Source organism: Penicillium antarcticum, assembly GCF_028974205.1.
Source record: "Penicillium antarcticum strain IBT 31339 chromosome Unknown utg000009l_segment0_segment0, whole genome shotgun sequence".
Lineage (NCBI taxonomy): Eukaryota > Fungi > Ascomycota > Eurotiomycetes > Eurotiales > Aspergillaceae > Penicillium > Penicillium antarcticum.
In genome coordinates this window covers 2,383,876-2,396,171 of record NW_026695307.1, presented here as the reverse complement: position 1 = coordinate 2,396,171, position 12,296 = coordinate 2,383,876, and the positions used below count along the sequence as shown (strand labels likewise).

At 45.0% G+C, this 12,296-nt stretch overlaps 5 protein-coding genes across 5 annotated transcripts; 3 read left to right on the top strand and 2 right to left on the bottom strand.

Annotated features, from left to right (window-relative positions):
* Positions 1-385: 385 nt before the first annotated feature.
* On the top strand, positions 386-1,731 carry N7508_009260 (TauD/TfdA dioxygenase family protein; the record flags this gene model as incomplete). Its single annotated transcript, XM_058467323.1, has 4 exons — positions 386-573; positions 632-834; positions 895-1,633; positions 1,701-1,731. The coding sequence occupies 4 exons, from the start codon at positions 386-388 to the stop codon at positions 1,729-1,731; spliced, it is 1,161 nt and encodes a 386-aa protein (XP_058315169.1).
* Positions 1,732-2,363: 632 nt separating this feature from the next.
* On the bottom strand, positions 2,364-3,784 carry N7508_009259 (uncharacterized protein; the record flags this gene model as incomplete). Its single annotated transcript, XM_058467322.1, has 3 exons — positions 2,364-3,340; positions 3,450-3,583; positions 3,654-3,784. The coding sequence occupies 3 exons, from the start codon at positions 3,782-3,784 to the stop codon at positions 2,364-2,366; spliced, it is 1,242 nt and encodes a 413-aa protein (XP_058315168.1).
* A 2,177-nt stretch (positions 3,785-5,961) lies between these two features.
* On the top strand, positions 5,962-6,276 carry N7508_009258 (uncharacterized protein; the record flags this gene model as incomplete). Its single annotated transcript, XM_058467321.1, has 2 exons — positions 5,962-6,097; positions 6,170-6,276. The coding sequence occupies 2 exons, from the start codon at positions 5,962-5,964 to the stop codon at positions 6,274-6,276; spliced, it is 243 nt and encodes an 80-aa protein (XP_058315167.1).
* A 1,406-nt stretch (positions 6,277-7,682) lies between these two features.
* Positions 7,683-8,773, top strand: N7508_009257 (HpcH/HpaI aldolase family protein; the record flags this gene model as incomplete). Its single annotated transcript, XM_058467320.1, has 3 exons — positions 7,683-7,868; positions 7,957-8,341; positions 8,463-8,773. 3 exons carry the CDS (start codon positions 7,683-7,685, stop codon positions 8,771-8,773), a joined length of 882 nt encoding a protein of 293 aa, XP_058315166.1.
* A 1,128-nt stretch (positions 8,774-9,901) lies between these two features.
* On the bottom strand, positions 9,902-11,633 carry N7508_009256 (MFS transporter; the record flags this gene model as incomplete). The annotated part of the gene is made up of 5 exons (XM_058467319.1): positions 9,902-9,957; positions 10,025-10,198; positions 10,295-11,197; positions 11,260-11,505; positions 11,555-11,633. The coding sequence occupies 5 exons, from the start codon at positions 11,631-11,633 to the stop codon at positions 9,902-9,904; spliced, it is 1,458 nt and encodes a 485-aa protein (XP_058315165.1).
* Positions 11,634-12,296: the final 663 nt, after the last annotated feature.

Below are 12,296 nucleotides of genomic sequence, written 5' to 3'. Positions count from 1 at the left end.
ATCATTTGACCCGTAAATATACCGCTTGTAACCCCAGTAACACGGAGTAATGAGTCACTTGAACCCTATGAGTATCAATGAATACACAGAAGATCCTCGATTGGTCTTGCTGGGCTGTAATATCTGTAATATCAAAGGTATGTTCTACTGCGTCTGACAGGGATGGGGGGGGGGGGCAATTTGAGTGAGGACACCAAGGACAACTCCTTCGTAAGTCAACGTCCGGGTTTCATGATTTCTCGGGGGCAAATGTGGTGTGACCGGGTCAACCTTGGAAGGGCTAAGCAAAGGTCGAGCGGGGAAGTTGAATGCGCATATATAAATTGTTTTCTTTCTTCTCACTACTTCCCACGCTCCAATTTTGAAGAGATTCACAACAGTCAAAATGTCAGCAACTCAGACAGTGACTGGCACCACCAGTGATGTCGATAAATCCACCAAGTTCAATCTTGGTCTTCCTTCAGAGCACAAGCCTCTGAGTGTGGCCGACCAAAACGAAATCACAGGGACCGCAGAGTATCCCCCAGCGCTATATCCCAATTACTTGCCAGTTTGGGAAGTACCACAGGCAAAGTAAGTAGCTCCCATGTGTTCAGATAGTAAGTAAGGATGCTAAAAGAGCTGTAATCAGATATGCCCCATTGGAACCATTCGACTTCGTGGACCGGGCCATTGCGGCTGACGACAAATTTCCTGATTTGCTCCCGCCTGGAACAAAGGTCAAGAATCTCACAGCAGTACTGGGGGCAGAGGTGTCCGGTGTCCAACTCAGCAAGCTAAGCCCTCAGGGAAAGGACCAATTGGCTCTTCTTGCGCATCAGAAGAAGGTTCTGGGTAAGCTTTTCCCAGCTGATGTGGTATAGCTTGAAATGCAAAACTAACACTTGTTCTTAGTGTTTCCTGATCAAGACTTTGCATCTCTTCCTATTGGCGAAGCCGTTGATTACATTCGTTACTATGGTCGCTTGTTCTTGCATTCGCATTCCGGGGCTCCAAAGGGCCACCCGGAGATTCATATTGTGCATTCTCGAGCGGGAAACACGCTCGCTCCGGAGTTTTTTGACCTTCACACCCACTCAATGGCCTGGCACAGTGACAACACGTTCGAAGTTCAACCCCCAGGGGTCACTTTCTTGTACTCCCTTGAAGTTCCAGCAGAAGGCGGAGACACTGTCTTTGCGGACATGGAAAAGGCGTATGAGCGTCTGAGTCCTGTTTTCCAGAAGATTCTTGAGGGCCTGAAGGCTGTCCACACATCTTGTGATCAAGCTGCACGGGCTATAGCTGGTGGTGGGTATGTCCGTCGAGAGCCGATCGATACCATCCATCCAATTGTTCGAACCAGTCCTTTAACGGGAAAAAAGGCACTTTTTGTCAACCCACAGTACGTAAGACAAGTGGTGGGTTTCAAGAAAGAAGAAAGTGATCATCTTTTGAAATTTTTGTATGATCATATCACGATGAGCCATGACTTGCAATGCAGAGTGAGATGGGAAAACGGAACGGTCGTTATATTTGACGTGAGTCTTATCATCGCCATTCCCAGGAAACGTCTAATACTTCCCCAGAATCGTAATACTTGCCACTCTGGTATCACAGACTGGATGGATGGCAGACGACGCCACATTGCTCGGTAAGGCCCCATGATTACCTAAATCCTTAATTTGTCCTGCTGATCAATAGTTTCGTTCCACAATTAGTATCATGCCCAGTGCTGAGCGTCCAACCTGAAAGGTTCTTTTATTGCCAATCTGAAGATGGAAGCCTTCACTATGAATTGCCCCACAGAAAGAGAAATTTGATAGAGACATTTTCAGGATATTGGTGCTTGTTTGTTTATAGTTGCGAGGTCTGATTAAATGAATGGTATGTGTGAGCTATGTATTTTGGGCTGAAACCCTCAAGGGAGATTTTTGCTGTACGGCCTCGGTTGATCATATAACAAGTGAAGAGGGGAACCCGACACTGCCGCCCTACCTGCGAACTAGGTTGGCCACTGGGAGCAGTAGGGATAGTAGGAGAGGAGAGTGCAGTGGTGGTTCGGAGAAGATGAAGTTGTCTGGTTTGCTATACTGGACGACATGTTGACGGAAACGGATTGTTTCATACATTGCTTTATGTCCAGAACAAAGTTTATTAGTATCAATTTATTGAGAAAAGTAGGAATATTTTGATACAAGGTGCTTTATCAGAGCATGGCTCTTGGTGAACAGTCTGGTTTCTTTGGTTTTCTTTACGCTATGTAGAGTTAAACATGCACACACGCACCGAAATGTCCGAAAAATATTATATTCAAGTAGTTTCCAACATCTAGGGCCATTGCACATTGAATGAAAAAAAAAAACAATTGAGACCTCAGCTGTTCATTGTTTCAGGGTACGTACCACCCGATCCAAGGTTTGCGTGAATTCCTTCATCTCACTCAAAGTGTTGTAATGGACCAAGCTTGTTCGAATGATACCATATTCTGGCACCCCAAGGACATCGTGAACTGTACGAGGAGACCAGCAGTCCCCAGTGATGAGCCGAATGTTCGAGGTTTCATGAATCATTTCCGCGACCTTGTCAGAGGCCACTCCGTTCACAGTAAAGCTAATCAGAGAAACGCGAGCTTTGGGGTCTGCAGTTTGCGACCCATATACGGTGTAGAGATCGGTGTTTGTTGTCAAATAGTCGAGAATATGTGCTGTAATGACCTCTTCGTGGGCAATGAGAGAATCCCAGCCAATATGGTTGACAAGGTAATCAATGATTGGGGTGACAGCATGTTCGAGTTCAATGCAGCTGTTCCCGAGACCCAGCCTCACTGATAAAGCGGTGGGGTCAAAGAAGTAGTGGTTGAGACTGGTCAAATAGCGCTGCTGCACAGTCCGGTGGGCATAAATTTGCGCAATGTGAGGACCAAAGACTTTGTACCAACTGAACACGTAAAAGTCGACACCCAATTCTTTCACATCGATGGGGCGATGAGGAGCCCATGCCACCCCGTCCACGGAAATCAATGCCCCAGGAATTGTATGAACAAGTTCGGCAATTTCTTTTATGGGCTCAAGGGTTCCAGTGATATTTGACACATGTCCACAGCATACAAGTCGAGTCTTGGATGATAGGAGAGGTCGAAGTGATTCTAGGGTGAGCTTGGGATTTCTGTTGTTTCCTATTCCGCCTGCTGGTGCCCACCACTTGATAGAGATACCGAGACTCTTTGCTAAAGCAACCCATGCGGTAATGCCAGCCTCGTGGCATAGAAGGGATACTATTATTTCTGAGTCTGCGTTGAGATTTGGACGCAGGGAATTGGTCAAAGTTCGTAGAAGTCCTGTTGTAGAAGGTCCAAAAGCTTCATTGAGAAATCTATTAGCCGCATGAAGCCAACGTTCTTTCGTCAGAGCCTTATTATTTTGTAAAAGATGGCCATACGAAGTAAATATAAGTTGAGAAAATCTTACCAATTTCATCAGGGCCCGCATTCATAAATGATGCAAGTTTGGCGTATTGTAGAGTACGCTCTTTCATGTCGACTTTGCTCTTTGTGTCTAGGCCGCGTAGGTTCATATGGGGGGCAGACATGGTGCGAGCGATGCTATGTATTAATTAGTTGTCAATTCAAGGGCTCCTATCGCACTTATTACAGAGCTTTGGGAATAATTCACCTCTCAATGACCCCTCTGTAGACAAGCGCACCAGATCCATTGTTCAGACAAATAGAACCTTTGTCGAGACCTGGAAAATGGGTCCGCGCAGCCTCAACGTCAAGCTTAGGAAGGTGGTGGCTAACAGTCATGACTAGGCGAGTAATAGAATCAACACAGTGAAGTAGAAAGAAATGGAAGTTCCAAGGCTTGCTATTTTATATCTTGTCTGAACGCGATCCGGAACTTAATCTTATTTAGACATTAGGAGGTTTACGAGAGCCTAATCGGGATCTTCACAGGCTCGGTGATCGTTAAGTGGTCATAGCGTTCGTGGGTCTGGCACGGTGGCACGGCCCGCCCGTAAGACCCTCCCCCCACCTCATGTATGAGGACAATTTTGGACGGCACCAAGAATACTTATTCATGTCCTTAGCACTTCAAAATCTAATCACAGTTTTATTTTATATATTCTTCCTATTTCCTTGTGTTCAATACTCACCCCATTAGCAGAAAACTGCAAGTTGCAATCAAGCCATTAGCGCTCTACCCAGCTTTCTGCCTGGATACTCGGAAAGGTCCGAGCCCGTCTAAGACCTGACAGGCTTGCAAAGTCCAGGTCGATGGCAAATTTGATGGCAAATTTGAGAAGAAAAGATAGAGACATACTAAAACTGACAGCTTCGTTTTGACGCACCCCACCGGTCGGTTTCTAGCCTTGGATCTCATTGCCTACCGCATGGCGCCGCTCGAACCTGCGTCTGTCTCATCGTTTTTGAGCTTTTTAGCACCTGAGATCAACGATATTCCTAGCACTATTGAGGAGAAACTAATTTGTGTGCAGAATACAGCCCCACATCTGTGTGAAATTCCCCCAGAATCATGCCTAAGTGGATTCGTGCCGTGATTAGCTGAAGCCACCTGCATGTGGAACTACTTGATGGGCTGGCTGATGGCCCTGGTGCATGGGTAAAATCGAGCCCCCCACCTGATCGAATTAGCGCTATCGAAATTGAACAATGCTAATGAATCCCGATCGCGCCAACCCTGAATCTCCTGTTTTCAGATTCACAATTATTCCAGGATGAACACTCAGCAAAGACCTGAACCCAAACTACAAATATTGCTTATACAGCTAGCTCGATTCTTCAAAGAAAACGAGACTATACTCTCAGCTGAGCAAGTATCAGAAAGTCTTGGGCATTTTTCAGCGACAGAACGCTCTGCCCTAGACCGGCTGTTTGCTTTATTGTACCAAAGCAAGGTCTGTGCTTTCTGTGCCTTTCCGCGTTCTGTCCAGCAAAGCTAATTCTATGCCTGACTTATAGACTCCAGATTTGGATTATAGCGCCGAAAGAAGCAATATTCTCCGCCTTGGGGATGTCAACGTTGGTTTATTTGGTAGGCAACTGGATACGCCTCCAATCTTTCGAGCACTGTCTCAACAAAATGTGGTCTCTGCAAGGTCAATTGAAGACAGACCTAGCTATACTGGTAATGCTCAAGAGCACCAGACGTTTGGTACTTCACAGCCTACATATAGTCACCAGCCAGAAGTGTACGCAGGGACGTGCTCTAGTCACATAGCAGCGCGTACGCAGGCACCCACCCAAGTTGATTTCAATGACCAAAGCACATCATTCATGAGTTTGGCGCAAAATCCAGCTTTGAGTCCACCACCGAGTCCAAATAGCACTGCGACGTTGCCCGCCCAAGGACCAATTTTATCACACCAAGAAGAAGCAGTTGCCCTTTCGGTTGGTGTTGGTGATTTCAGCTTTAGCAAAACAACCTTGACCACGTGCAGCGAAATAAAACTCACTCCAAGTACCAAACAACTGTTGGAGAAATGCAAAACAGATCGTAGCGAATTCCTGCGTGCAATCAGAGAAGCTAAAGCGGCTTTCCCAACCGGGCAGGGCTGGGAAGCCGCAATAGCCACGAAACAAGAGAACGCTGATATTCGGGACTTGATGAGGATCTATCATAGGTTTGAATGCTACAACATTTACGTGCATGTTGTGGAGGCAGGGTTCCATACCGGTACACATTGGATCCGAGACATGCGCGCCGTCCTCATCAAGAGGCTTTGCAACGAATTCCCGGAGCGTTTCTGTGACGCAAAAACAGCTAACAAAAGTTTGAACTGGGTTGATCAGGGTTGCAGGTATCATGAGTGGACTAGAACTTTTAGTGAAACACCAGATCTTGGGTATCTCATCGCATTGCCGTCAGATGTTTCTCACTCAGCGTATGCTTGTCTTCCACCCCCAACAACCCAGTCTCACGAAGACCCTATAGGTACACATCGAGATGCACCAAAGACCAAATGAGCACAGCGGCTCTCAAGTTCAAACTTGGAGGCATCGATGATCTCGTGAGAGATTTGGAACTTGCCCAACTAGGCAATCACATTGCAACAGCATTGAGAGAGATGACGGGCAAGAAGCGAAAGGATGTCGGTGGTAAGCCTTTTATATGAGCAGCTCGAGTTGAGAAACTAGATTGTTTACATTTGAGAATCAGACACGATCCAGAGTCCTCGAAAATTACCGCGCTTGACTCTACCGCTGAGTATACCGACATTCGCTTTACACTCCGGTCAGAATATTACGCCACCCGGGTCAATGGCATCTGGTACTGATATCTATCCAAAATTTGCGAGCTTGAGCTTTGTTAACATATTGGCAGAAAATGACCACCATTCCAGTCATCATATTACTCAATCGTTGATATCAAAGTTGCCTGACGGGTATCCTGATTACCATGGGCGACAAGATCGCGACACTGAGGATTTTATGATGGAAAGCTTACTGATCCCATATGACGTTTTTGATAACTGTATGGTTCCTGTTAAAATATTCTATTATATGCGCTAACTCGACTTAGTTGGATTGAGCTCATTGGCGTCTCACGGCATTTTTCATGAAACGTTATGAGTGTTATCAGTGGGCAAGTGGTTTGGATGGATGTATTCCAGATTAGAACCAGTCCTCGAGTTCAAGTCAATCAAGGGACTGACAGTATTGTTCGTATGTTTTTACGGAAAGGGTATTCAATCACCCTCTTGTGTTGTGGTATAACTTTAGTTACAGCGCACTATCAACATCAATATTGGAAGAATTAACTGGGATTTGCAACCAATTACTTTATGCGGATACACCACTGGATAAATATGCGAGACCATTGCACCATTGGATATACAGCGCAAATAGTCTCCCATGTGGAAAAGAAAGATGATATTTTTTTGTTAAGCAATTTTTTGTTAAGCAACAGAGCCAACGGATCGTCAGAAAGCAAAGACAACAGCCAAATTTCCCATGCCAGTATACGCCATCTTTCTGTAGTATCGCCGTCTTTTACAGAATGCCCGGCCAGCGAAATCAATTTGAGAGATTCCTATGGCAAGATTTAGAAGACCAAAATTTCAAGGAACTTGTTGTGGAAGTGTATTTAAATTATGTTTGGACGCTAGAAATGAAGTAGTTGAATAACTGAGGTCTGCTTTGAATGACTTTCATTAACGCCATTCAATGCTTCGCTGGATATACCTCGTCAGAAGCGGGTCTTCAATGTGGTACTGTTAGCATTAGCAAGGGGGGTAATTTGACTGTTGCCAGTAGTATAGATTGCACCACCACTTTCGTGACAACTGGCGAAAAAATTCGGTTCATTTACTAAAACATACATATCCAGCTTCTCCATCAGAAAGACCGCTTGATCAGCCAGTCATGAACTACTGAGATAGACTTGCGTAGTTTCTCGCTCGCTGTAGTGCGTCTATGCACATTGCCGACAGTGTTATGTTCTGCTAGTGCTGCTCCGCCGATTAGAAAGGACTCATTACACCAAGATGGCGGTGAACCTTCTTTCATGGGAAACATTTTAACGCATTGGCACTGCTTTGGGATAAGTCTTTGATCGTTGATCTCAGGAAAAGACGCGATCCAATACATAAGTGAAGGATAATGCGTGCCTCCCGTCTTACAGCCACTAGAAACGTTTTCACAACATTCTCACCAACAGTCACGACCCTCACCAAGTCAAACCATGCCGGAAAGAAGGAAAATCGTGAACACAAAGAGCTACAATGCATTAAGCCTTGCCCAGCCAACAAACTTCAAGGCCATGCTAAACTCCGGCGAACTACTTTGGGGCACCGGATGTCGAATCCCTCATGAAGAAGCGGCGCGAATTGTTGCTGCGACGCCATATAACTTTTGTTTCATAGACGCGGTAGGTACTCTAATCCCAGAATTAATGAGAGTTGACGTTCCGAGATTCCAAGAGTGAGAGCAATCATCTAATTAACATGTTTACGCAGGAGCACACGCCTCTGAATGCGACCCTACTCGTCAAACTTATTCGAGCCATTCAATTTCACTCAGATGGATCGATGGTACCATTCGTACGGATCCCAAGCTGCTCGCCAGAGCTAGTCAACTATGCCCTAAATGCAGGCGCAGGAGGGGTTGTAATGCCTCATATTCAAAATGCTAAACAGGCTGAGGAATTGGTACGCTTGTGTCGGTTTGCGCCAATGGGAGACCGTAGCTTCCCTCCCGCTGCTCTGATCAACGACCAACAAAATGAAACGCCTGAAGGTAAATCAACCTACGATGTGTGGAACGACCATGCCGCTGTGATCTGTCAAATTGAAGACCTGGAGGGGCTGGAAAATGTTGAGGAGATATGCAGAGTTCCAGGTGGTACGTGTCATTCACTTCTCGTCAGATTTTTGGCCACTTCACTGGGTAAAGAGCAAAAGAACATATACTGCGTGAATATCTATAATTGGCTCATGCATATGCTGATACCAATTGCCCATAGTCGATGGTCTTTTTGTCGGTACCGGCGACTTACGATTATGTATGGACTTGGCTGCTGGAAGTCTTGATGGAGAGGAGCCCATTTTTACCGCCGCTCTGCAGAAGATTCGAAGTGCTGCAAAGGCTAATAATCTTCCAATTATGGGGTTCGGTATCTCTCCTGTTACCCTTAAGCGTAGGATTGAGATGGGCTGGAATGCATTCATCATTCATGGGGATGTTGATGCTATATGCACATCTGCCATCCAGTCTCTGGATACATACTGTGATGCTGCCGATCACCATCTACTTATGCGGGGATCAAAACTGTGAGCAAGCTCTCATGTATACAAGGATAGCAAGCTAGGCAAAATGAATATCATTAATTATTGGCATGTCGTATGAATTTAATGAGTAATACCTGAATTGGCGTAAAATGTGGACCTTGATCTGCAATTATACATCAACATCCAAGAGGAAGGCCAACACGATCAAAGCTTGCAGCAATTTCGTCAGCTTACAGGCCATCACATGCTGTTTTGAAATCAGTCTGCCTTAAATAGACATGCTCCTACCAGGTAGATTGCTATTCCAACTTTACACCTCTTCAACGCTCTTCACTTGTTCTCCCAATACCTCAAAAATCTTCTCTAAAGGGCTATAATTTACGAAAATTGATTTTCGAAATTTCTCAAAAATGGCTGATCTTGCGAGCAATGTAAAAGCAGTTATCTCCCAACAGTTTGATATGTCCATAGATATGGTATGGGGTCTTCTCCTATAAATGATGCTGAGACTTGAACTAAAGGGGGGCCTTTCTTTAGATAACCAATGACGCCAACCTTCGGGAAAACTTGACCACAGACGGGTTGAGAAGAGCTAAAATGACTGCCGCGCTCTTGGAGGTTCGTTGCTTAACAGTCGTGGAACTCTTTACACCTGTTTGTGCTGACCTAAGCTTAGAGATTCGACATAAACATCACCGATGAAGATACGAATCAATTTAAAACAAGTATGGCACGTATGCTCTGGATTTCTTTTCCTTGAACTGACACTTTTTTGCAAAGCTCAAGATGTCATCGACTACGTTGAAAACAAGCTGTGGTGGTACAGCATGTGAAGGATTCCTCACATATGTGGCACCTTTTGAATTTGAATCCCCCATAATGGACATTCTGAGCGAAATCAATGAAATAAATTTGGTTTGGAAAGTTGCCAAGGGAAAACATTTCGAGCAAAGAAAATCAGGAAAGCGAAATTAGTCTTGCTGGAGTACACGAAGAAAATAATGTTTTAACAATAGAACTGCAAGATCAGGGACAGAGCAGTCAAGGAGCCGACACACTCAGGTAGGAAGTAAAAGATAAAAAGCCATGGGCATGAATTTGTGACATGCTCTAGCAAGGTAACGAGAAGAACTGTAATCTCAGTGAGCTAGTTAGAGAAATATTGTACAAAAGGTTATCTTTGTCCTAAGAAGGTCAAGGCAAGAATTCCAACCATGAAAGATATCATAGCTATGATTCAGTTGTTAGTATCTCCTGGTCACATTTCGGAGATTAAATATCAAGGGAATGTACGTACCTATTACTGTGTTCATATAGTAATATCCCACAGTCCGAACAAGAACACCTGACATTATAGGCCCAATAAGCATTCCCGTGTTCCAAGTAAAATTGGTCATTGAATATGCTGAAGACATCTTGCCATTGGGCCCGAAACGGCTAGGATGTGTCTCTTGAGCCTCTTTCATGACATCTAAATTGGAGAAATGCAGCATTAGTAAAATTGTCTAGATCATCCAGTCATATCTGACTATGAAGTCAATTATTTGCGGAAGAATAAATGGCTTACTTGTGATCTCCATAATCCCAGAGCCACTGATCAAAACACGTGCGATACCCATTCCAGCGATAGATACCATGGAGACCGTCTGGCCCATTTCTTCTGCATTTGCAAAGGCAAGCCCGTCATTTCCGGCTGCACCCAAGAGCCAAAGAAAGAACGTCATGGTAAAGAACCCCAAACCAGTCGGAACTTTCACGCCAACTCTGTCTTTCAGCATACCCATGAATGTGCTAAACATTAGGGAGGGGATCTGCAAAATCAAGAACATTGAGCTTACTCGGGCAGTGCTCCAACCAAATGTCCGAGTAGCATGCAGAGGTAAGGTGGTATCCAGACTGAGTAGAATCACTGCCATTGAAGCATGGCAGATTAACGCAGTGAGAGCTCGAGGATTGGTCACAATGAACATGTAGAAATTCTCATAAGACGGTGGCGAATCCGGTTCTGTGTCTGACCAGAGTTGGGTCACTGTGACATCTTGCTTTTGTTTAGTGTAGTCTTGGTGTTCATCTTCGGAGGCATGAAGTAGTGAAGTTTCCTCATTCACTTCGTTTGAATCAAGAGGTTGTGTAGCCTCGATGTCGTTTGCATATTTGTCTGCTGATGTACTCGTTGTGTTTTTCATGTGTTGATTGTGGTTCTTTTCGATCATGAGAACTCGCATGAGAATGTCAATAGCAAGAACAGCGATAGCAGCCATCCAGGTCATCCAGTAACCAACCAGCCCTAACAGCATACCAGAGGCCATTGGTCCAAAAAGCACGCCTGAAGAATAGAATGATGAAATTGCGCCCAAAGTCTTTCCTGTGTTTTCCTGTCCCACTGTATCGGCGAGGGTAGCAAGTCCAACGATCCACGCTGCATTTCCGCCAATGGCTTGAATCGACCGCCCAATCAACATCATCGGCACTAAAAAAGAACACTTAGTGATTTTGAAGTTTATTTAGCTGAGAAAAATACGTGTTGCATACCAGAAGGTGATATCATGATAATAATTGTCCCAATCAGCTCCGCTCCGAGTCCCATAAGCAGAGATCGCTTGCGATTTGGGATTCTATCAGCCACATGGCCGATCACCGGTCCAGCCAGCATGGAAACGAATGCATGACTAGACAATACGAGTGAAGTCACGGCTTGAGTCTGAGATTTCTCAACATGAAGTCGATCTTCGAGTATAATCTGAAGAATAGGAACGATGTAGCTGTAAAGAAAATTGGCTGATAGGAGTTAGCACCTTCTTTTCTCTGCAAGATGGGGTCCACGAACCTGAAAAGAGAGCCATCGCAATGGAGGCGACAGTAAACCATTGTGACGATCGCCATCGGTATCCTAGAGGAATTTTCATTTCGAATGCCACACTGTATGGCTGGGCAGTGTGTAAAGAAAACAGCGCCGGACGTAGAGCGCGTTATGAGTAATCTTTCGAGTCAATATATGTTCCACAACCTCGCCGCCCCAGGCGAGTCTTGTTTAAAGGGGCGGGTTACATAAAGGTAATTGTGGGCCAGATGCAGATTCATCATTGTTGTGGCGATCAGGTTCGTGAGACTTCCAAGCTAGGAGACTGGGATTCGTGCCGACAGAGCACCGCCAATGAACATGCATTAATTTACTTTTATTGGCAACATAGAATATGATACGTCATGTCATGAAATACTAAGTGGCGTCGAAAGTGATATACAGTGTAGCTGCAGAATACTATTGATTATTGTGTGCTGGGTTTGAAGATTGCGTTTGCCTTTGTCGTTCTATTCAGTGTCAATCCTTGTGCTAGCGGCGATTGAATGCAGATCGTTTCAAGGTCCATCCTCATCAATTGGTGGTTTGCTGTCCAATCCTTGTGCAAGAAAGCCTCGCTCGACAAACCACTTCTTGTTGTGACACGCGTGATAGGTCACATCGGGTGAATACTACTGGTTCACAGAAGATCACTGTCCTTTTCGGCTTGTTAGGCAGCTAGATGAGAGATTAATGCTCTCTCGAGATTGCGCCACTGGAAGCAGGAGCA